Source organism: Ornithorhynchus anatinus, chromosome 8 (assembly GCF_004115215.2).
Source record: "Ornithorhynchus anatinus isolate Pmale09 chromosome 8, mOrnAna1.pri.v4, whole genome shotgun sequence".
Taxonomy (NCBI): domain Eukaryota; kingdom Metazoa; phylum Chordata; class Mammalia; order Monotremata; family Ornithorhynchidae; genus Ornithorhynchus; species Ornithorhynchus anatinus.
In genome coordinates, this window is record NC_041735.1 from 39,213,845 (window position 1) to 39,235,443 (window position 21,599).

Sequence of the window (21,599 nt, forward strand, 5' to 3'; positions counted from 1 at the left end):
ATATGGTTATTATTGATAGTGGTGAATGATTATTAAAGCCTCACAGTATTACCAGCTGCTCTATAAATGGTAATATAAATCACTGTTCTTTTGTGGGCAAGGTAACTTGGTCTGATGGAGCTATTTTCTCCTTGGGTGTGTGATCAAGAGGCAAATGCAATGCATGACCTTTTTTCTTTTCAACTCTAGCCATTGTTTTAATGCTCTGTTGCTGTTTGTTCCACCTCTTTACCTTGTGGGCTGCTAAACGTTTTCATGTGAACTGAGCCTTTTCATTCTACTAGCAGGATTACATACCAGGTCCCTGCCTCCCTTTTCCTTAGCTTTCTACTGCCATGTCACTGACTATTAAAGTTGTACTTCAGGACATCCCGTTAGCCTTTCTTCAGCCTCTGTTCCTTGTCGCGGTCTTCACGGCATTTAAGTATTGTGCTCTCATCCCCGTCCTACCCAGCAGAGCTGAGTTGTGGAAAGTGTTATTTCAGTGCTGAGAGACTTTTTGCCAGATATCTGTTGTTCATTTTACCTTCCCATTTAGAGTCGCGTTTGGTTCTTAGGTAACAAATTGGATTCTTAGGTAACACTGATGAAGTTGCTCAAGGGTCTAGATGGCACACCTGAGAGGATCATGTCTCACAGGTGCAAGGAAGTTTGACCATGATAAACAACTTCATTGACATGTTATAATCACCACCTCCTGGCTGCCAGTTCTTTGAAAGATCTACTGGAGAAGTAGCGTGGGTCAGCGGAAAGAGCACGAGTTTAGGAGTCAGAGGTCATGGGTTCTAATCCTGGCTCTGCCACCTGCCAGCTGTGACTTTAGGCAAGTCACTTAACTTTTCGGTTCCTCAGTTACCTCATCTGTAAAATAGGGATTAAGACTGTGAGCCTCACATGGGACAACCTGATTACCCTGTATCTACCCCAGCACTTACAACAGTGCTCAGCACATAGTAAGCGCTTAACAAATACCAACATTATTATTATTATTGTCTATTGCTCTTTCTGAAATCAGTTCATTAGTGTACAACGTAGGTAGAAGAATTTGGTTATGTGCAGATAAGAGCTGGCTTCGTGTAGCATGACCCTGGGGCAGGCTGGTACCTGATTTAAGTTTTCTTTGAATTTCTTGTCAGTGCCTAAGGCTCTCCTGCCTCTGCAAACTGGTCCACCACCTAATGCAAATCTTCTCTTATGTGCCTTTTGAGGGCCTCATCATTACCCTATGGCCCAGAAGGTTTCCAACACCTCGCATATTGAGCTGTGTTTTCCAGAAGTCTGGAAGCACAATCTAAAACCAGGTTTCTTGTAGTATACTTGTATATGGCTTGAAAAAATCTAGATCTGTTAAGCACTTCATTCTCTTGGTGATGGTCAAGGAACAGGTTGGTCAAGGGGCCATCAACTCTGATACGATTGATGATATCATTTTGGAGTAGCCTTTGCCAGGACTAGGACCTTGTAGCAATTTTGCTTTGGTCAGGCTAGTAAATAGAGTGGGGATCCTGCTGCTCTTTCCTTGAATTTGTTTTGTATCGATTGCTAAAATGACCATATCATCTTCTCAGACAGGTTACAGCTTAAAGTCATGTTACTGTTTCAGAAGCTTATGGCAGACAGACCTGACCTATCTTGTTTAACCTAGTTTAGATGCCAGATCAAACTTTCAGTTTATGAACAGCCCATGGGGAGAAAAATTTGATTTTTCATTAGAGCCACTATTTCAGTCTTCTCCTATTTTGACATATTCACCCTTCAGGATTCTGAAAAAGCTGGACAAAAACCATTGCATAAAATGCTGTAATTAACACCAATGCGTTCCTTTTCTACACCACCACTTTTTCACTTACCTCCCTGAAGTCGAGATTTTTCTTTTTGCTTGTAAATTCCAAAGGTTGACATTAGGGACAATTCTGACAGCTCTTTCAACTTGGTCATAGTGTCCTCAGTGGCCCAGGTAGGTAAAGTGAAGTTGTGAATACTCTATAGCAAAAGAGAAGCAGAAAGCATGTTGATTGCCCTTCCTTTAGAAGTTTTCCTTTTCTTCCCTCTCATTCTGTTATCTCCATTTATCTTACCTCAGTCCAAAAGGAAACTCTCTTGGACTCAAATCTCCATGGCCTTAAAAGTAGAAAAAGTATGCTGAGCCTTTTACATTTTAGTTGGGAACACGCTCAGACTAGTTTTTCTATTCCTGCAGCACATTTGTCCTTGCTGAAGTCATGAAATTTACATTACATATTTCAGTGATAAATACGTTGTGCGTGCAAAGGGAAGATCAGACTGCTAATCAACTTCACTTTTTGCTGGAAGATTTGAAAACGTTCTAGGAAAGACAGCCAAAGCTGAGCAACTTTGGATTCAGAATTTGGAAATAAATCAGCTGTTTCTCTCAAATTGGGACCGAGAAAATGTTTAGTCCAAATGAAGAGCCTACCCGACTCTCTTACCTCCCTTGGTTGAACTCCCTTCTGCCATCCCCGCCAATTCTCCAGATCAGTAGGCACTCAATACCACTGATGAATTGGATGGCCAAGGGCGGGAGCCTCTATGGAGCCCTTGGGAACCTGGCTTAAAAGTTATTTCCCCATTGCCTGGCACATGATATTCCACATTCCAAAGAAGAGCAGTGATTTCCCCCAGATTTTAATGCAAGAGCCCAATTAAGAGTCAGTGTAATAATACTATCTTTTTTTTTAAAAAAAAAATAGCACTTTTATTTGTCTAAAGTGCATTCACGTCAGTTATCTTATTTAACCTCACAATAACATTGTGAGGAAGGAGAAGGCAAGTATTATTATCCCCATTTTTCAGATGAGGAAACTGAGGTCCATAGATTAAATGACATGCCCAAGGTCACACAGCAAGACCGGGACAAAAACCCAGATCCTCTGACTCCCAGGCCCATGGTCATTCTCTGGACCATGAAGATCAAATTGATAATCACAGTTTCATGATCTGCAGAGCAATCAAATCAAAGAGGATCAATTTCCAGTAACATAATCGTGCTGTTTAACTGCTCAGTCAGGAGAAGGAAGAAGAACAAGATTTCCAGTGGGGGAAATCTGAGGAAATTATGGTAAGGAAAACCATAGTTTCCTTTTCCTGTAGGCATACAATCATTATAAATTGATGATGATGACTGGCAATAGATTGATATTAGAAAATTAGTGTACCCAAGGGAAAAGGTACTTTACTGAGCACCTCCAACTCTGCTGTGTTTCTGAGAAACAACTATAAAGCTAAATTATCTCCATAGCAACTTTTAAAGCAGTTTAAAAGAAAGGAGATGGGGGAAGAACTTCATTAAATTGTCAAACTTAAAGTATTGATTGAGAGGGTAACGTAATACCCTTCCTATCCAGAAGGTAGAGCTCCATGAACGAGAAGGAAAATGGCCATGAACTTCACATAAAGTGAGAAAATGCAATCTAAACAAAATAACAGTATTTCATCCAATGTAAATGGATATTTTTATATTCATAACATAAAACTAAGGAGATTCTCTGCTGATAAGCCAGTGCTGATGGATTCCTATATTTGGTTTGTTTACTTATGTCGGCAAAATTCAAATGATTCTCTCTTTCATTTCTGAAGAGAGGAATCTATTTTTTAATTAAAATCGTGGCCGGGAGCATACAGTGACTGAAAAATAACTATAGAGTAAGGGGTGGAAGAAAAGCAATTTCACTTGCAATTTTCTAAAGGTTGAGAATATTAATAACAGAAAAGAAGAGGATTTCCAAAGTTGGCAAAAAAATATGATTCAATAGCAAAGGAAAATGTAACAATATAAGAAGAAACATACTCCCCCCTCCCCATACATATGCACACACACATTTGTGAATTTATATAAGCATATTTCACAAAATCAGATTACAGGATATTAGTCTCCTTTTGTTTGTTGTCATACCTCACAAAATAAAGGATCATAGATTTTACTCCAGATTTCAAAAAGGTTGTCACCTGTGAATCCTGACTGCTTTGGTAACTCTTTTAGGAACTCCTGAAAGACACACACAAAAATGCAGGATCCAGCAAGTGGATTAACGCACCGAGATTTATTCATTCAGCTGGATTTCTTGAACGCTTACTCTGTGCAGAGTACCGTACTAAGAACTTGGGAGAGTACTATTCCACAATAAACAGACACATCCCCTGCCCACAGTGTAGAGGTGGGGAGACAGACATTAATATAAATAAATTACAAATCGCTACTTGAGTGCTGTGGTGCTCGGATGGGGGAAGAACAAAGGGAGCAAGTCTGGGGGATGCAGAAGGGAATGGCAGAAGAGGAAAGGGGGAGTTTCGGGAAGGCCTCCTGGAGATGTGCCTTCAATAAGGCTTTGAAGAGGGGGAGAGTAATAGCCTGCCAGATTTGAGGAGGGAGGATGTTCTAGGCCAGAGGCAGGATGTGGGTGAGAGTTGGTGGAGAGATAGGTGAGATCGAGGTACAGTGAGAAGGTTAGCATTAGAGGAGTGGAGTGTACGGGCTGGCTTGTAGTAGGAGAGTAGGGAGGTGAGGTAGGAGGGGGCAAGGTGATGGATGGTTTTAAAGCCAATAGTGAGGGGGTTTTGTTTGATATATGCACTGATAACTTTTCTAATAGTGTTTACTGTTTTTTTTCTGAATTTGATTAAAGTTATTGCAACACTTTTTAACACTCCTAGTAGTAGTTACAGTTTGAAACCCCTCTTCCCCAGATTTCTGATCAATTCCAACCAAACTCTGGGGAAAGGCAGACCTAGACTCACAAGGATTTGGAACTGGAGAAACTTAGGTGGCCAAGACGATTTAGGTCTAACATTAGCAACCGCAGGACATCTCAGATCTGCCTTTGGGCATGGGGTAGGGTGGAACAGATATTTCTCTAGGTATGAAGTGTGCTGAAGTGAAAAGATCATGGGCTTTGAAGTCAGAGGACTTGGGTTTTAATTTCAGTTCTGCCTCTTGCCTGGTGTATGACCTTGGAGAAGTCTCAACTCCCTGGGGCTCCGTTTCCTCATCTGTAAAATGGGGATTCAATAGCTGTTCTCCCTCCTACTTAAACTGTGAGCTCTAAGTAGGACAGGGACTATGTCCAACCTGATCATCTGGTATCCACTCCGGCATCTAGAAGAGTGCTTGGTACATACTGCTTAATTAATATTATTATTACTATTATTATGTGGGTGCAGTTGAGTCCTGATAAAAAACAATAATAATAATAAAGTACTTAAGTGTCCAGCACCGACCTGAGTGCTGGGGTCGATACGAGTTAATTAAGGACACAGTCCCTGTCCCAGGAACAGTGCTCACAGTCTACGTAGGAGGGAGAACAGGTAATGAATCCCCATTTTACAGATGAGGAAACAGACAGAGAAGTGAAGTGACTTGCCCAGGGTCACACAGCAGGCAAATGGCAGAGCTGGGATTAGAACCCAGGTCATCTAACTCCTAGACCCATACTCTTTTCACTAAGCCATGCTGCTGCTTCGCTCTACATCGAAGGAGGGCCATCAGTGAAGCTTTAGTATGTGATAAATTACCAAGGCAGATTGTTCCAAGGGGTACACATTAGTTGATTCCTCTTGTCAAATTAGTCAAGGGGAGCCTAATTTGTGTAGAGTATGAAAATCTCCTTTGAAAGGCCATACAGTACTATCATTACCGGACAACAGATAATGAATGAGTTATGAATGCATTTTGCTATTTTTAGGTGCACTTGCATATGAGGTTAAGAGGAATTCAATCTTGGACAACTGTCACTTAGTGCGTTTTAGAAAGGGGTACAAGTTGGCAGTGGAAATGATTTTAATTTCAAGGAAGAAATTGCTTCAGTTACGGTGCTAACCCAGTTGGCTTAGAGTAGTATATTAATTTTTATTCTAGTTGTCACTTGGGAATGGGATGTAGTTACCTAAATGAGGAGTCAACTTATTTAATAAGTTCCATATTATTTTTAAATCGAGTCCTACACAGCCTAAGACGATAATGATAATGGTATTTAAGCGCTTACTATATGCCAAGCACTGTTCTAAATGTTGAGCACTGTTCTAAGCATTGATCAGATGCATACATAAGGCAAAAGAAATGCCTGAGTCAGATCAGTGATCCAACAAGTCCAGCATTCTATTTGAGGCAAACTCTTTTGGAGATATGGAACTCCTAGATGTTGAGTGGAGCAAAGTGATCACCTACCCTATCAATCAAGGGTATTTACTGGGCACTTTCTGTGTGTTGAACACTGTCCTAAGCTCTTGGGAAAGTACGATACAATAAAGTTGGTAGACATGATCCCTGCCCACAAGGAGCTTAAAGTTTAGAAGTGGAGACAGACAGGGGAAGTGGAAAAATGTAAGGATATGTACAAAAGTACTCTGGGCTGAGAGTGTGGTGAATATCAAATGCTTAAGGGATAAAACTTTAAGTATGACGATCCCCATTCTCGTGGCTAGATATGGACAGAGTAACTTTTTTCCTCCCATAAACCCAAAGGGCCTTTTGTAAATGAATGCATCCAAATTCTACTTGAATGTACTTTCTTCCTGTACAACTTCTATAGTGATGAATTCTATATGGATTTATATTACCACTGTGTGAGAAGTGTACTCCTTTTGATTTTGTTTTGAATCTAGCACCTTCATTCTCCGGTGTTTCTGGATTTAGTAATAACAGGTGGTTGCTCTGACCAATAACCTTCATGATTTTGTGCCCCCTTCAGCGTGATGTCCTTAATTGCTTCAGTCTCGCTATACTATTAGACCTTCCCATGGTATATAGCCACATAGCTTCACAAGGGAAAACTATGACAGACTAATGATAAGTCTCAAGGCCAATAGGAGGAAGTGCCATTTGGTGACAGGAAACAAATGGTTCAGTGAGAGAGAGTTTTCCAAAACTCAGTCGCTAAATCTCTGGAGGATACCAGAGTCTGGGGCTTGGTCAGGTTCAGAAACAATCCTCGGGTTTAGGCCCCCTGAGGAGGAGAGATGTATGGGATTGGAGAAGTTTAAACCAGCTCACGACAAGGGAAAGGCAGGGAATGGGACAGTAGGTATTTATAGTTTTATATTGATATTTTTCTAGGAAGTTGAAATTTCTCTAGGTACTGTTTCTCTGCTTGGTTTGGCATAAATCCTTCCACATGTGTTGCATCTTGGGTTTTGAACTTACCTGCATTCTGTGATTTTAGGCAGCAACCATTGCCAAGCCTTGGGAAATCCCTCTTAAAGGGCGCTATAGGTGATAATGACCCAAACATGAACAAATCAAGTGCTTTTATTTTATTTTTTTACCTTGTAGGGTTTGAGCCTGTTCTGGAAATCCTCCGACTCCAAAGTTTCTTTCTCAAGTTCTTTAAAACGAGGGCATTTTAGAAAAGGAAGGTACAGCAACTGGTCCAAGAGAATAAAACATTTATTAGGTAGGAAAAGATGCTATACCATATGATGGGAGAGGCAGCTCTGGAAGGATAGAGTCACATGCCAAACCTCAGCTGGGAAAACTGGCACAAATAATGCCAGTTTCGTTTTTATCTGAACTGATCGAAACATTTACTTCTGGAAAAATAGTTTAGTAGATGAATATGTTTTCACACATGCCTGCATTTACCGTGTACTTAGCTAATCAAATTACAAGGCGGGAAGCATTATTTAATCCACTGCTTACAGTTGGACAAAACAGCCCTAAAACCACCCCCTGGATAATCTACCACTCAATAACTGAGAGTTGTATGGTGTCTCAGTGATCGACAATTATGCAATAGTATTTATTTTCTGATTGTTCGGGTCCTGTCACTGTGATGGGATAAAAGACTACAGTCAGTCCTGAGTGTTACAACACTAACAGCTAAAGTGTTGTATTATTGCAATAATTTGTAGCTTTTTAAAAAGTGCAGTTTATTAATCAAATACTTTGTAATATGGAAACCATAAAGTGACAAAAATGACTTGCATTATATAGTTACTGATACTTCTGCCCAAGAATATGCTGTTGTTAGAAACGAAAAGTTTCTGTTTAAGCATTTCAAAAAAACTGTCATAGCTCTTCACTCATAAAAACTACTAGAGTGACAGAGGTGGGCAGATGAATAACCAAATGGACCAGCTTCTTATTTCTTTCAAAGTGCCGATGAAGAAAAGGCAGGTTTATTCCTGTGCCTCCATAGGTGGCTTGTGTTTTGCAGGGGTCAGGCAACAGACATGACCTCCGTTGGCAGAAAAATCACTCTTCCTTTGGATAATCCACCAGCAAGTTTCCTATGTGTACTGACCTGATCTTCGGACACTGGTATTGTGTGGACTGGGATGGGTTGCCAGGGGATTTGGGGATTCCAAACACTGGTTCCCTTTGGTGGAAAGAGAGCAGCAAGATTGGTCATGGCACTCATCAAGGTCCGGTCAATATCTGTGCTGCGAACATAAACCTGGAGAATAAAAACCCATAGAGATTGTTAGTGTTAGAAGCGGTCTTCATGGCAAGTATCACTGGGACAACTCTGACCTCAGAAAAAAACAGTTGCCATTTTAGTGGACTCGTGCTCTTCTGAGAAAATTAGGATAGAGCACAGGCCAGCTGTATCTCCAGAATGCATTAGGGGTTCCTAAAGTGATTGTATTCAGTGAGCTCACATGAAGGGTGAAATCAAAACACCTGGAATTTATGTAGAGCTTCTTAGGAATTCAGAATTATCAGAATTTGTTATATATGGTGCGAGATTCACCCATTGTGTGTGCACTGTACAAGTTAGGCCCTTCTGGGGCATTGGCAATTTCAGGTACTAGAACCAATTAATAAGTTACTCTTTCGTAGCTAGCTACTGTATTTCTTAAGCATTTTCTATGTCTTTAGCACTGTGCTAACCCAAGGGATAATTACAAGGTAGAATAGATTAGACATTGTCTCAATCCCATATGAGGTTCACAGTCTAAGTAGGGGCATACAGGCACCTAGAAGAACAACAGTTAAATACAAAGCAACACTAAATTACAAATTCAACAATGTGAGGTAATGATGTTCAACAAAGTAAAGAGGAAAAAATGCAAACTTCAGATCTTTTACAAATTCACTACCAGAGGTTCACTCCACAGCAATATTTTTCTTGGTTCAGCCATTTCTCGCATTGTATATTCTCTTCTCATCCCAAACTTGTGCCTATTTCAGGGTGCCCAGGGACTGCCACAGAGGTTCAGTTGGCCACAAGACCGTTTCAGAGGATCTGCCTGTTGAATGGGTTGGGAGATCTGGGATGGGGATAACTTCTTCAAGAGCTGTACTTGTGTACTCAAATTAAAAGGACTTGGACATGCTCTGATTCCACTGTTTGTAAATATTTTTCTGTCTCTTCAGTTAGGGTATAAACACCTTTCAGGCAGGAAATATGCCTTGTGTGCCTACTATACTTTCCTGAGTACTTAGAATAATGTATTGTACTCAGGGGGTGCTTGATAAATCCTCTTTCAACTATAATTTGAGGTCCTAAGGGTGTTTGTTTACAGGAGTGGTAAATCCCCAAACCAAGACCTGGCCCTAGCTCAAATAATTCTCCCGGAGGCCCTCCTGAATCTCTCCGATGGTCTCAGAGCATTTCTGAAGGCTATATGGGGCAGAAGGGTCTGGCTTTTATCTTTTCCTTTTGGCATATTCTCCCAACTGCTAAATACAGAGCTCTTTCCACAGAAAGCACTCAATAAAGACCACTGTTTACCCAATTTACCTATCTTTAGTAACCCCCTTCAGCAGTATTTCCAAACTAACAGATAGCATGACAGAAAACTAGCTTGATTTTTTTTTATTATTCTTTCACCCTTCAGAGCACTGAACCATCTCTTAGTGGCTTGGAAAAGTTGCCACTCCTTCCAAAGGTGAACTGATGTATTATACTCAAGACCCAAATTACCCTTAGAGAATCTGCCTCAATATTCTATGTACCCTTAGTACATCTCTGGGAAGGTAGGGAGGAGAAAGATATTCTTATTTATAGAGAACAGAGGCACAGTTCTTTTAAGTAGTGAACCCAAGTTATTACAATGAAGTAGTACCTCAATTAGCAAGCAGGGAATGAGAATTGAAAAGTTAGAAGGCTTGTTAGACTGAGGCTCAAGATGAAAGAAAAATGTATGTGCTACAAAATTAAAATATTTATTTCAACCAACACTCCTGGATTTAAGAGGAGAGCAATATCACCCTGCCACCACTCTGGTTTGTAAGCTCCTTGTGGGCAGAGGATGTGTCTACCAACGCAATCAATCTGTGTGCAGAGCAGTGTACTAAACTCTTGGAAGAATACAATATAACAATAAAACAGACACATTCTCTTCCCTCAATTAACTTTCAGTCTAGAGGGGGAGAGAGACATCCACATAAATTACAGATATGTACATAAGTGCTGTGGGGCTGAGGGAGGGTGAATAAAGAGAGCAAATCAGGGTAAAGTGGAAGGGAGTGGGAGAAAAGGAAATGAGGGCTTAGCTTCTTGGAGATGTGCCTTCAATAAGGCTTTGAAGGTGGGGAGAGTGTTTGTGCGATATGAAAAGCGAGGGCATTCCAGGCCAGAGGCAGGGTGTGGATGAGAGGTCGGTGGTGAGATAATAATAATAATAATACTATTTGTCAAGCGCCTACTATGTGCAAAGCACTGCTCCAAGCGCTGGGAGGAGACAAGGTGATCAGGTTGTCTCACGTGGGGCTCAGTCTTCATCCCCATTTTACAGTTGGGGTAACTGAGGCACAGAGAAGTCAAGTGACTTGCCCAAAGTCAGAAAGCTGACAAGTGGTGGAGTGGGGATTAGAACCCATGACCTCTGACTCCCAAGCCCGGGCTCTTTCCCCTGAGCCACGCTGCTTCTCTGAGATAGACAAGATAGAGGTAAAGTGAGTAGGTTGGCATTAGAAGAGCAAAGTGTGTGGGCTGGATTGTGGAAAAAGAGCAGCGGGGTTAGTTTTGGGTGGGGGTGGGAGGCAATTGAGTGCTTTAAAGCCGACTAACAACCTGTTATATTGTACTCGCCCAAACAGTACAGTGCTCTGCACACAATAAACACTCAGTAAATACCACTGTTTGAATGCCAAACTGGAGCCAAAAACACAAACACCTTCACTCCCCACCCCACCTCTTTCCTCATTATGACACTCACAACATGTCTGATGCCTCACACATGTGCACAAACCATCTCTCCTTATGCTCGCTGTGTTTTTACCTGGACTGAGGCATGTTTTTGGAAGGAAAAGTTCCCTAAATCTGTTCTCATGATTTATTCAAAATGTACAAGAAAACAAGCATTCTGGGAGTGCTAACTATACTATTTAAGCATTTATTCTCATCCATATTTCCATTCTCATTTTCCTTCTAACTGTAAATGTTTGTCTGCTCCCCCCATTAGGTTATAAATATTCTAAAAGTAAGAAGTGCGTCTCTTCTCTTCTAATCTTTTAAGCAGAGCAGAGCTCTGCAAAAAGAAAATGTTCATTAAGTGCTACTGATTGACTTCGTCGTTAAGGACACACTGGTTTAGTGCATCCTAATAACAGAAACATTACACAATGATAACTAGAAATATAGGCCAAGGGAGCGTATCATGAGAATGTGTGGAAACCAAATGCCAAACACGGTAGATAGTAGTGCAGGGAAGTACAGAGAAGAATGTGTTCGGGGAGGCAGTGTTGCCTTATGGGAAGAGCACGGGCTTAAGAATCAGGAGAGCCAGATTCTGGTTCTGCCACTTGCTGGCTCTGTGATCTTGAGCAACTCATTTAATCTCTCTGTGCCTCAGCAACCTTATCTGTAAAATGGAGATAAAATACCTTTCTCTCTCTCACACACACCCAGTCATATTTATGGAGCACTTACTGTGTGCAGAGCACTCTTCTAAGCTCTTGGGGGAGTACAAAAGAACAGATTTAGTAGACACATTCCCAGCCCACAAGTCCAGAAAATGAGCTTCTCTGTCCTCTCTCTGTCCTCTCTCTGTCCTCTCTCTATCCTCTCTCTGTCCTCTCTCTCCTCTCTTACCCCCCCCCCCCCCCCCACGTGGGACAGGGACTGTCCAACTGATTATCTGGTATTTACCCCAGTGCCTACTATGGTGCTTGGTGTGTAGTAAATAATAATAATTATGGTATTTGTTAAGCACTTACTATGTGCTGAGCACTGTTCTAAGTGCTGAGGTAGATACAGGGTAGTCAGATTGTCCCACATGGGGCTCACATTTTTTAATCCCCATTTTTATAGATGAGGTAACTGAGGCACAGAGAAGTTGTGACTTGCTCAAGGTCACACAGCAGACATACGGCAGGGCTGGGATTAGAACCCATGACCTCTGACTCCCAAGCCTGTGCTCTTTCCACTAAGCCAGGTGCTAAATACATACCATTATCATTATTATTACTACTGAAATCAAACATCAGCAACCTTTGACACACATGCCAGAGTCAGGCAGGTTTGATTATTTAACCTGGCACAGTTAAGCTTTACCAGCCTTGGAGTCTAGGTCTCCGTTATTGCTGCTTCCAGGTCTGGCTACCACTCTCACTCCCATGACCACTTCCCTCATCTCCCCGGAGGTTCTGCTCAGAGAAGCATAACGAGAGCAGTGTAGAGTGTGGCCCAACCCATTTGGAACCATGACAGTTTTTTTAATGGTATTTTAAGTGTTTACTATATGCCAGTTACTGTACGAAGCACTGGAGTAGATACAAGTTCATCAGGATGGACATAGACTGTGTCCCACAAGGGGCTCAGTCTTAATCCCCATTTTACAGATGAGGTAACTGAGGCACGAAAAATGACTTGCCAAGGTAACCCAGAAGCCAAATGGTAGAGCTGGGATTAGAACCCAGGGTCTTTCTGATTCCCAGGCCCATGCTCTATCCATTAGGCCATTCTACTTCTCTTGTTTTGAGACAAATGGCAGTTTCCAAGTCTTGACTAGAATCTGAAGCTTTTGCGGCACTTATACCAAGTAGCCCAGCGGCCAAAAAGAGACATAAGACTGCTGGAAATCCTGATTGGAAACTGGACAGTAAATATTGTTCATATCCATAGTTGAACTGTTGGTTGCTATTATAAAATGACAGCCTTATTAAAGAGACACTGGGTTTTTAAAATCTACTTTTATTTCTCCTAAGAAGGAGGTATCTTTTGAGAAATTTGTTTATTTTGGTGTCTTGACACCAAGTGACCATCACTTTTAATCTCTATTTTAAACTCTTATTTGCTCGTTCAGTTGTAGTCTAACCATAAGAAAGGAAAATGGACTGGATAATCTCCCTAGGCCCTTTCCAGGCTGATGATTTCCATCATTTTGCAGAATCCTAGAGTTTGGAGAGGAGAAAATCTTCTTTCTAGCTATGCCGTGCTACATGATGGGGAAAGTGAAGGAGTAGAAATGAATGGAGTACTGACTTCTATTTCTGTGTGAATAAATGTTCTAGCCAGCCAAAATAGGTAAGGACATCTGGTTAGAAATGGGATGTTTTTCACATTTTCCCTTCTCATATGTACAGGATGCACATCTAAGGTATACAAGGGTTCACCTTACTAAATTCAATCCTAGAACACTAAAAATCAAATGTTTGAATGGTATCTGAACCCCGAAAATCAATTTTAACAGTATTTGTTGAGCGCTTACTATGTGTCAAACACTGTTCTAAGTACTGGGGTACATACAAGTTTATTAGATTGGACATAATCTCTGTCCCATATAGGGTTCATAGTCTAAACTAGAGGGAAGAAGATTTAATCCTCATTTTACAGATGAGGTAACTGAGGCAGAGAAGGTATGTGACTTGCTCAAGGTTACTGAGCAAGCAATTGGCAGAGTTAGATTAGAACTCAGGTCCTCTGACTCCTAAAGTCATGCTCTTTCCACTAGGCCATGCTGCTTTTCACAACTCAGAGGCATACTCTTTTCCTCTATTAACACACTATTGTCCTCTTAACCTGAGTTCTCTTTTTATAAGTTAAATAATTATGCATTCTTAAATTTTGCTACTTAATTATTTGAGAAACATACAGTAAGCTATCGATAAGAAAAGTGGAGTTCTTTATATTCCCAATTGAACTTCTTTTCCTGGGTATCTGGCATTAGGGTCCCCACTTTTAGATGGTGAACCCACTATGGTCTAAGAGCTTTTCCCCAGCTCTTAATAGAGTGCTTTGCACATTATAAGTGCCCTACAGACATCATAAATAAATGTAAGATGTTTTTCACCATTTATAATCTCTTATCCCGCCTCTGCCACTTGTTAGCTGTGTGACCGTGGGCAAGTCACTTAACTTCTCTGTGCCTCAGTTACCTCATCTGTAAAATGGGGATTAACTGTGAGCCTCATGTGGGACAACGTGATTACCCTGCATCTACCCCAGCGCTTAGAACAGTGCTCTGCACATAGTAAGCGCTTAACAAATACCAACGTTATTATTATTATTACTCCAGTGGGAAAGAGAGTAACAAATTGATGATTCAGTGCAAAGCAAAGTCTGAAAGGAAAAACTCTCCCCCTCTCTTTACCTCCCCGCAATCACCTGCTCTACCTCTTACCTGATTCCGGTTATAAGAATCATTCAGAAAGTGTGAGTATGTTTTATGTAAAAACTGTCCAAGTTCATACTGTTGTTCCATGCCAAGCTGCAAAAACATCAATAAGAGTGAATGTCAGAAAGCCATTTGCATAGAGTGGACTATTACCTTCCTACTTCTCTCTCTCCTCCACTTCTCATCTACTTTCCTCCACCCTCTTCTCACTCTCCTTTTCCTCCCATACTTCTATTCATTTCTCTAAGAATTCCTGAGAGTCAGTTATGATTGTCCAAAGGGATTCCAAACAAGATGTGATTGAACATAAACAAGGAAAAGAGAAGTTAAAAAAAAAAGTAAATTTTTTTTTGCTATAGAATGTGTGAGGTCACTCATAACTTTCAGTATGTTGAACTATTTGTGAACAACTCCTAAGAAAAAGACATCAGTTTCCTTTTGGAGAGAGAACTCTAGCATGTCCATGAAAGGGCTTGATTATCTTCAAGTCAGAACTAATTTGTTTCAATAGCAGTGACTTGAGATAGCTGAGATAGCAGTGCCTCCAGAAAATTCATATCTGATGTCAGCATTTTGAGTTGGATGGTAATCCATTGTCTTTCATGAGGCAACTCACAAACTCAGCAAGATAAAAGATATTCTTTTCTACCTTGGTTGATTCATTTTAGAAATTTGAAAACTAGATCTCAGTTCTTTAACACAAATCTACTAGTCAGTACTTGATTTGGGGCTTTATTAAACTTCAGTTATTACTTGCTTTAATTGGAGAGTTCACACTGAGCTAGTTGTTTGATATTACCCAAAGAATCTGGAGCTCTTATAATTTAATAGAGCAAAGAGAAGAAAATTAATAGAATGGGATCAGTCTTTGAAAACACTTAACTCCACTAACCTGAGTAAGCTGCCCAAATCCCTGTGGCCAAGCAGACTCCTTGTGAGGATCCATAGGAAATGTTTCGATGGGACTTCTATCACCATGTCGAAATATCTAAAAAAAGGAATGGGAAATTGACTCTGAAAGTTCTTTTTGTCATTTCCCTTGCCTGTTGCAATAGGAGATTTTATTGAAAATCTAGCAGCATTTTCTTTCCCACCTGCGGTACTGCAGAACTTGAAGAAACTCAGTTGTATATATCAATTAGGGCTGAAGCTTATGCTCCTTTGACTATTGTGAGTGAAAGCTTGATGCCTCTGATCCTTGAAAAGGCCCAAATATTGATTTTGTTAAAGTTATACTCATTAATTCTCACATTGCTTCTCTGTAAACTTGATTACACATACACTCAAAATCCTTTTCGGTATGGATTTAATAAGAGAAAGCATTAGAGAGGCTTCATATTACTGAGTTTGTACGTGTTAGATGAATGCCTCATAAATACAAATCATTATTAATGAAATTTCATTGATTTTTCTAAATTGTACCCCGGCAAGCTACGCCTTGCACATTTGAAATGTATTATATTAGGTTTCCTTCTGGATTCTGAGTCACACGACAAATTCCAATTTTCAAAATATGAGAAGGGATGGAAGAACAATTTGAAATGAGCTGTGGTTGCCTTAAATTTTTCAAAAGAAACTATTATCCTCTCTGAACTACGGAACTTGGAATAGATTTTACATAAGTAAAACTTTACCAGGTTCTCCATATTTTAAAATGTGTTTCAGGAAACTGATTTTAAAGGATTTATCCTAAATTCCCTGTTGTTATTTTTCCCCTTTTAGTCTGCTATCCAGCAGCTCTTTAGGACTCCTCCTTTCCTCAATCATTCAGTGGTATTTGAGTACTGATTATGTGCAAAACATTGTATTAAGCATTGGGGAGAATACAATACAGTAGAGATCATAGACATGATCCCTGCCCTCAAGGAGTTTACAATCTATTGGGGGAGGCAGACAAAATAAATTACATATAGAGGAAGTGTAATATTATTAGTGTATGTTCCTAAATGAATCTTAGCATATAAGGGGGACAGAAGGGAGGGTAAATAGAGTGGCGACCTTAAGCAAGTCACAACTTCTCTGGGACTCAGTTACCTCATCAGAAAAATGGGGATTGACTGTGAGCCCCATGTGGGACAGGGACTGTGTTCAACCTGATAAACTTGTATCTACCCCAACTTTTAGTACAGTGCCTGGCATATAGTGAGCGCTTAACAAATTCCACTTTTTAAAAATAGAAGTTAGAAGTTTCTTGAGGGAGATATAATTTTGGTAGAGCTTTGAAGTTGTGGGGAGCAGAGGGCTGTTGGATATGAAGGGAGAGGGAGTTCCAGGACAGAGGGAACGTATGAGCAAGGTGAGAGGGTTGAAAGAGAAAAGACTGCGGCACAATGTATAAGTGGGTGTTAGAAGAGCCAAGTGAGCAAACTGAGTCGTAGTGGGGGAGAAACAAGGTAAGATAGAAAAGGGAGAGCTTTCTGGGTACCTAAAAGCTAATGATTAGGAATCTGTTTGATGTACTGCCCATGAATTGTCATGCACTGAGTATTGTTCCAACGCTAGGGAAATGACTATGGGCCAAAACCCTTTTTTTTGGTGATTATCCCTTGTCATTTGATGTTAAATAGAGCTCCTAGATAACATTGATAAAAAAACAAGAGAAATGTAATTACTGAGTCTTGACTGTAAAAAGCAAATATGCTCGGAGATTAACAATCAGCTTTTAATGCTCTGGAATGCACCATCTAATCTACCTTTCTCCGCTCCTCTACACTCCAAACTTTCTCCTAGTAATCCATTACGGACTGCTCATTCACAAATTTATCCAAACTCTTCTCGAACCTATTAACATTTTCATTCTACCCAACTTCCTTAGCTCTTAGTAAAGTGCTCTGCACACGGTAAGCACTCAATAAATACGGATGAATGAATAAAACATTCCCTATGCTTTTCACACTTTGTGTAAAGAAGAGTTTTGTTTGCTTAGAATCTACCTCTTTCTTAGGGTATCTCCTCATCCTGGTGTTATGGGGATTTGTGTGTAATTATCCATATTTGTCCTATCCACATCCAACATGATTTTGTAGATTTCAATCACATCCTCTCTCAGCCTGAATCTTCCCATACTGAGAAGCCCTATCCCTGGCGGTCTATTCACACAAGGAGGCTTCTCGATTCCTCTGAACGTATGTAGTTATCCTGTCTCTCTTTCCTTTTCAGAAACTCTATTATATTTTTCCTTAGTCTGTCACTCTCAACTGCCCACAATATGTCCACAGTATTCCCAGGTATGGGCTTACATAGTTTTATGTAGTGGCAAAATTGTCTCTTGTTTTCTGTGCCCTTCCTGATAATGCCCAGCATTCAGCTGATCTCTTTGGCGCCTGCTGTGCAGGGACCGAGTGATTTGGAAGAACAATCAACAATAACCTCAATATTTTTTAAAATCATAACAGAGTTTGGAGCCCATCATCATGTGATGATAATTTGGATAACTTCTCACTATGTATGTTATGCTGTACTGACTCAAAATGAATCGTATCTGCCATTTTTTCTAGGCAAATAATTCATCTTAAAGTTTTTCTGCAGTTTATTCCCATTTCTCTGTGCTGATTTTTTTTTTCAAAACATGGGCTGCCCTGCTAGCTCATGTGAACCATATTATATGATCGTCGATCCAGTACTCAGTACCTCTCATGACTATAGTGATCCAAAAATCATTCAGGTCCTATTAGAGAAGATGATAGAACTTTAGAAGTAGAATTATTGGGTTGCATCAAACATGTCTTCCTCATATTCAGTTCATGAAAGTTAGGGCCGGTAGATTTGGGCTAATTTTTAAAACTCAATTTTTTTAGGGTGGTATTTATTATAACCCAAGCACTAGGTTAGATACAAGATAATTAGGTTGGACTTGTCCCTCATTGGGCTCACAGTCTAAGTAGGATGAAGAACAACTGAGGCATGGAAAAGTTAAATGACTTGTCCAAGGCCACCTAGGCTGGGGGAGAGCTGGAGCAAATGCCATTGAGAATGATGATTAGAACCTAGGTTTTGTGACCCAGGCCAGTGTTTTTCCCCTAGGCCATCTTATCAAGCAGAAGGCTATTACTATTTGGCTGCACAATCCCTAGAGGTCCAGAGATGTTTTGTTTTTTTCCATTTTCCACATCACTACCTATTTAAGCGATTTAAGAGATCAGTCATTCGATTGTATTTATTGAGCGCTTACTGTGTGCACAGGACTGTACTAAGTACTTGAGGGAGTATAATATATGTAACAGAGTTGGTAGACATGACCTTGCCCACAACAAGTTGACAGTCTAGAAGTAATTTGGTCCAACTCAGTCTTCACCCTGTTTGGAGTCAGTCATACCACATGGCTGTCTATTATTTTCTTAGAGATCTTCTGCATTGGGGAGACTATAACTTCTCTTGGTTGCACATTCCAATATTTCTAAACCTGATAGTCAAGACATTCCCCTTACAGCTAATTAAAATATCTCTTCATTTAATTTAAGCCTGTTTCCTTTTATATTTGGTCCTCAGTGCACAGACAGAACAACTGATCAGGATTCTCCCCATAAAAGCTTTTCATATATTTTTAAATAGTTATTGTCATTTTTTTTTTGCCGGACTTAACTCGGATTCCTTTAACTTCTTCTGAGAATCCATTTTATATTGATTTCTCTGAATCTTCTCCAGATTTTTTGCATCCTATTTAGAGGTGATGGCCAAAACTAAATGCAATATTCTAATGGAGGTTTAACCAATTTAGAATACAGTATATTTACCTTTGCTTGTATGTACTGCTTAAATGGGGGGGAGGGTTATAAGGGTCCTGTGATAGAAGTAACAATACTATCCTTGCCATTAAGGAGTTGACAGTCTAACAGGGGAGATAAACACAGCATTACTGACAGTTTAGGGAAAAAAAGAGCTTGTTAAGAAAATGAAAAGATAGATACAGAAATAAAAAGTAGTAAAGTCCATAAACTGACATGATCATAAGTGCTACAGGTGGATATATTCTAAGTGCTTAGATGATAATTGGGAGGATATGACCTAATGAGAAGAAAATTCATCTGGAGGAAGTGGTATTTTAGAAGGGCTTCAATAATCATACCCTTTGTTAGGTGCTTATTTTGTGCCAAGCACTATATTAAACCCTTGGGGTTAGATACAAGACAAGCAGGTTGGACATAGTCCCTGTCCCCACAGGGGTCTCAGTCTAAGTAGGAGGGAGAATGGGTAATAAAGATGGGGACAGTTGGGGATGGAGCTCCAGTCTTGGGGCAGGTGGGTGTAAATGATCAAGGGGTCAAAGCGGGGAGATATGAGAAGTGTCCCTTGGGAGGAACTACTACTACTACAAAAGAGGACTACTCTTTTGGTGTGACCCTTCATTCACTCAACTGACAGTAGTATGAACAAGATGATACTTTTGTCAGGTGGGACAGATTTAAATTCTTTACTAAACTCTAAGGAGAGTGTATCTGTTTCTTCCCTCATCTATGTGGTCTGTTGATTTTACTATGGAGGGAAATTTATTTTGGTATCATTCATTCTTAATGTAAAAGTTCATCCACAAAGGATGATCAATTTATGCCAGATGCCCAATTAATCGCTTGTCCTCATGACTTTTTGCTGTTGGGCAAGCCTTCAATAGTTAGCTGTTCAAGCATAAAACAAGATATTCTATCCATTCTTTGGCTTCGAAACTCTCCATCGGCTGATTCCCCCTCATCTAGCCTCCCTCTTTCTCCTCCTGGACTCCTATTTGCACTCTTAGCTCCTCTAAAGCAAACCACCTAACTGTATGTAATTCACTTGTGAAAATTCCATCCTTGACCCACTGCTTATATCTTTCCCCTGCATAAAATGTAATCTCTCCACTGCTCTGCCAAACCATAACCCCGTCTTCCTTCAAAGTCCTCCTAAAAGGCCACCTCCTTTGAAAAGCATTCTCTGATTAATCCCCCACCTTTCTGATTAGGCCACTCCACCACCCACCTTAGCACTCATTTATATATGTTTATTTGCTTATTTGTGTTTTCTCCCATTTGTCTCTATCATGTACATTATCTTCCAAACTTTCTGAATGTTTGGAAATTTTTGTGTCTCATATTAGATCAAAAACTCCCGAAGGGTAGGAGCCACATCTTCTTCCTGTAGTGTATGTAATCCAAGTGCCCAGTAGGTGCTTAGTAAAGGTATTAATGATGGTGCTGGTGACCTGCCCTCTGCTCCCCACTCCCTTATGCCTGAAATGGAGTTATAAGATACAAGCAGCAAGGAATGAGGAGGGGAAGCTGGAGAAACACACACCTTTAGGTAAATATCACTATCACTACCTCGAAAGAGGCTGACTCTGGAGCAAGGGGTGAGGTGTAAGGGATGGGTAAATCATGAGTGGAAAGAAAGAAGGCTGACTCTTGGTTGAGAGGTGCGGTTGAGACTTTTGAGGCCCAGTCTGCCCTAGCTTGGAGCCAGCAATGGGTACTGAAGACCCCTCTTAATCCTGACCTGGACCCAGAAATTGCCTCTTCATGTCCAACCTACCCCCTCCAGTCTCAGCAGGGAGTAGGCATGGAAAACAGGCTCCTTGCCAACCCCTTATTCTTGCCAACCTCTTATTTTTTTGCCCAGAGAAGTTCTTCCTTGCCCAGTGTGTGACGGTGTTTCCCCCTTCCCACCACCTAATTGTGCTTACATATACACCTTCCAGTTTCCATTTGTCTGTGTGCCTGGATCCACTGCCCTGGCTGTGTGCCTGTGTCTGTGTGTGGGCAGGGTGGGAGGAAGTGGTCTTTACTGTGTCTATGTGTTTCAACCCTGCCTCATACCCAGAATGAAGTATTAGCACCCCAGGTTAAGGGAAGCTTGGAACCTTCTTTTCCTAGTATAAAAATCTCACCTCTCAGCAGCAGTGCCCAGATGACAGTGATTCTTTCTCTCTTTTTCTTTTCCAAAGACTTCCTGGGTTCCGCTCTAGGTAACAGAGACATTGGGGCTTTGGGGGGTTAGGCTGAGAGGATGAGGTAGTTGTTTTGAAGATCTTTAGTTTGTTTGTACTTGACCACTGCATCATTTCCACAAGGATATTTCCATTCTTTCTCCAATGTTTTGCCTGTCTGTCTAAT

The 21,599-nt window shown here is 40.6% G+C and overlaps 2 protein-coding genes across 7 annotated transcripts in view; one reads left to right on the forward strand and one right to left on the reverse strand.

The window, feature by feature from the left end:
• Positions 1-21,599, reverse strand: part of ACP3 (acid phosphatase 3) — a 46,720-nt gene that overhangs the window by 17,695 nt on the left and 7,426 nt on the right. For 5 of the 6 annotated variants that reach the window (XM_007666160.3, XM_029070554.2, XM_039912980.1 and 2 more), the window contains exons 3-8: positions 15,410-15,505; positions 14,524-14,610; positions 8,256-8,408; positions 7,279-7,377; positions 3,914-4,006; positions 1,851-1,983 (exon numbers count right to left, since the gene is read on the reverse strand). In XM_007666160.3, the coding sequence (XP_007664350.1) occupies positions 1,851-1,983; positions 3,914-4,006; positions 7,279-7,377; positions 8,256-8,408; positions 14,524-14,610; positions 15,410-15,505 (661 nt within the window). The remainder of the gene's footprint in view (positions 1-1,850; positions 1,984-3,913; positions 4,007-7,278; positions 7,378-8,255; positions 8,409-14,523; positions 14,611-15,409; positions 15,506-21,599) is intronic. The other variant, XM_039912981.1, reaches the window with a different exon arrangement.
• Positions 1-21,599, forward strand: part of CPNE4 (copine 4) — a 426,330-nt gene that overhangs the window by 2,844 nt on the left and 401,887 nt on the right. The gene's annotated exons all lie outside the window — the stretch shown is intronic.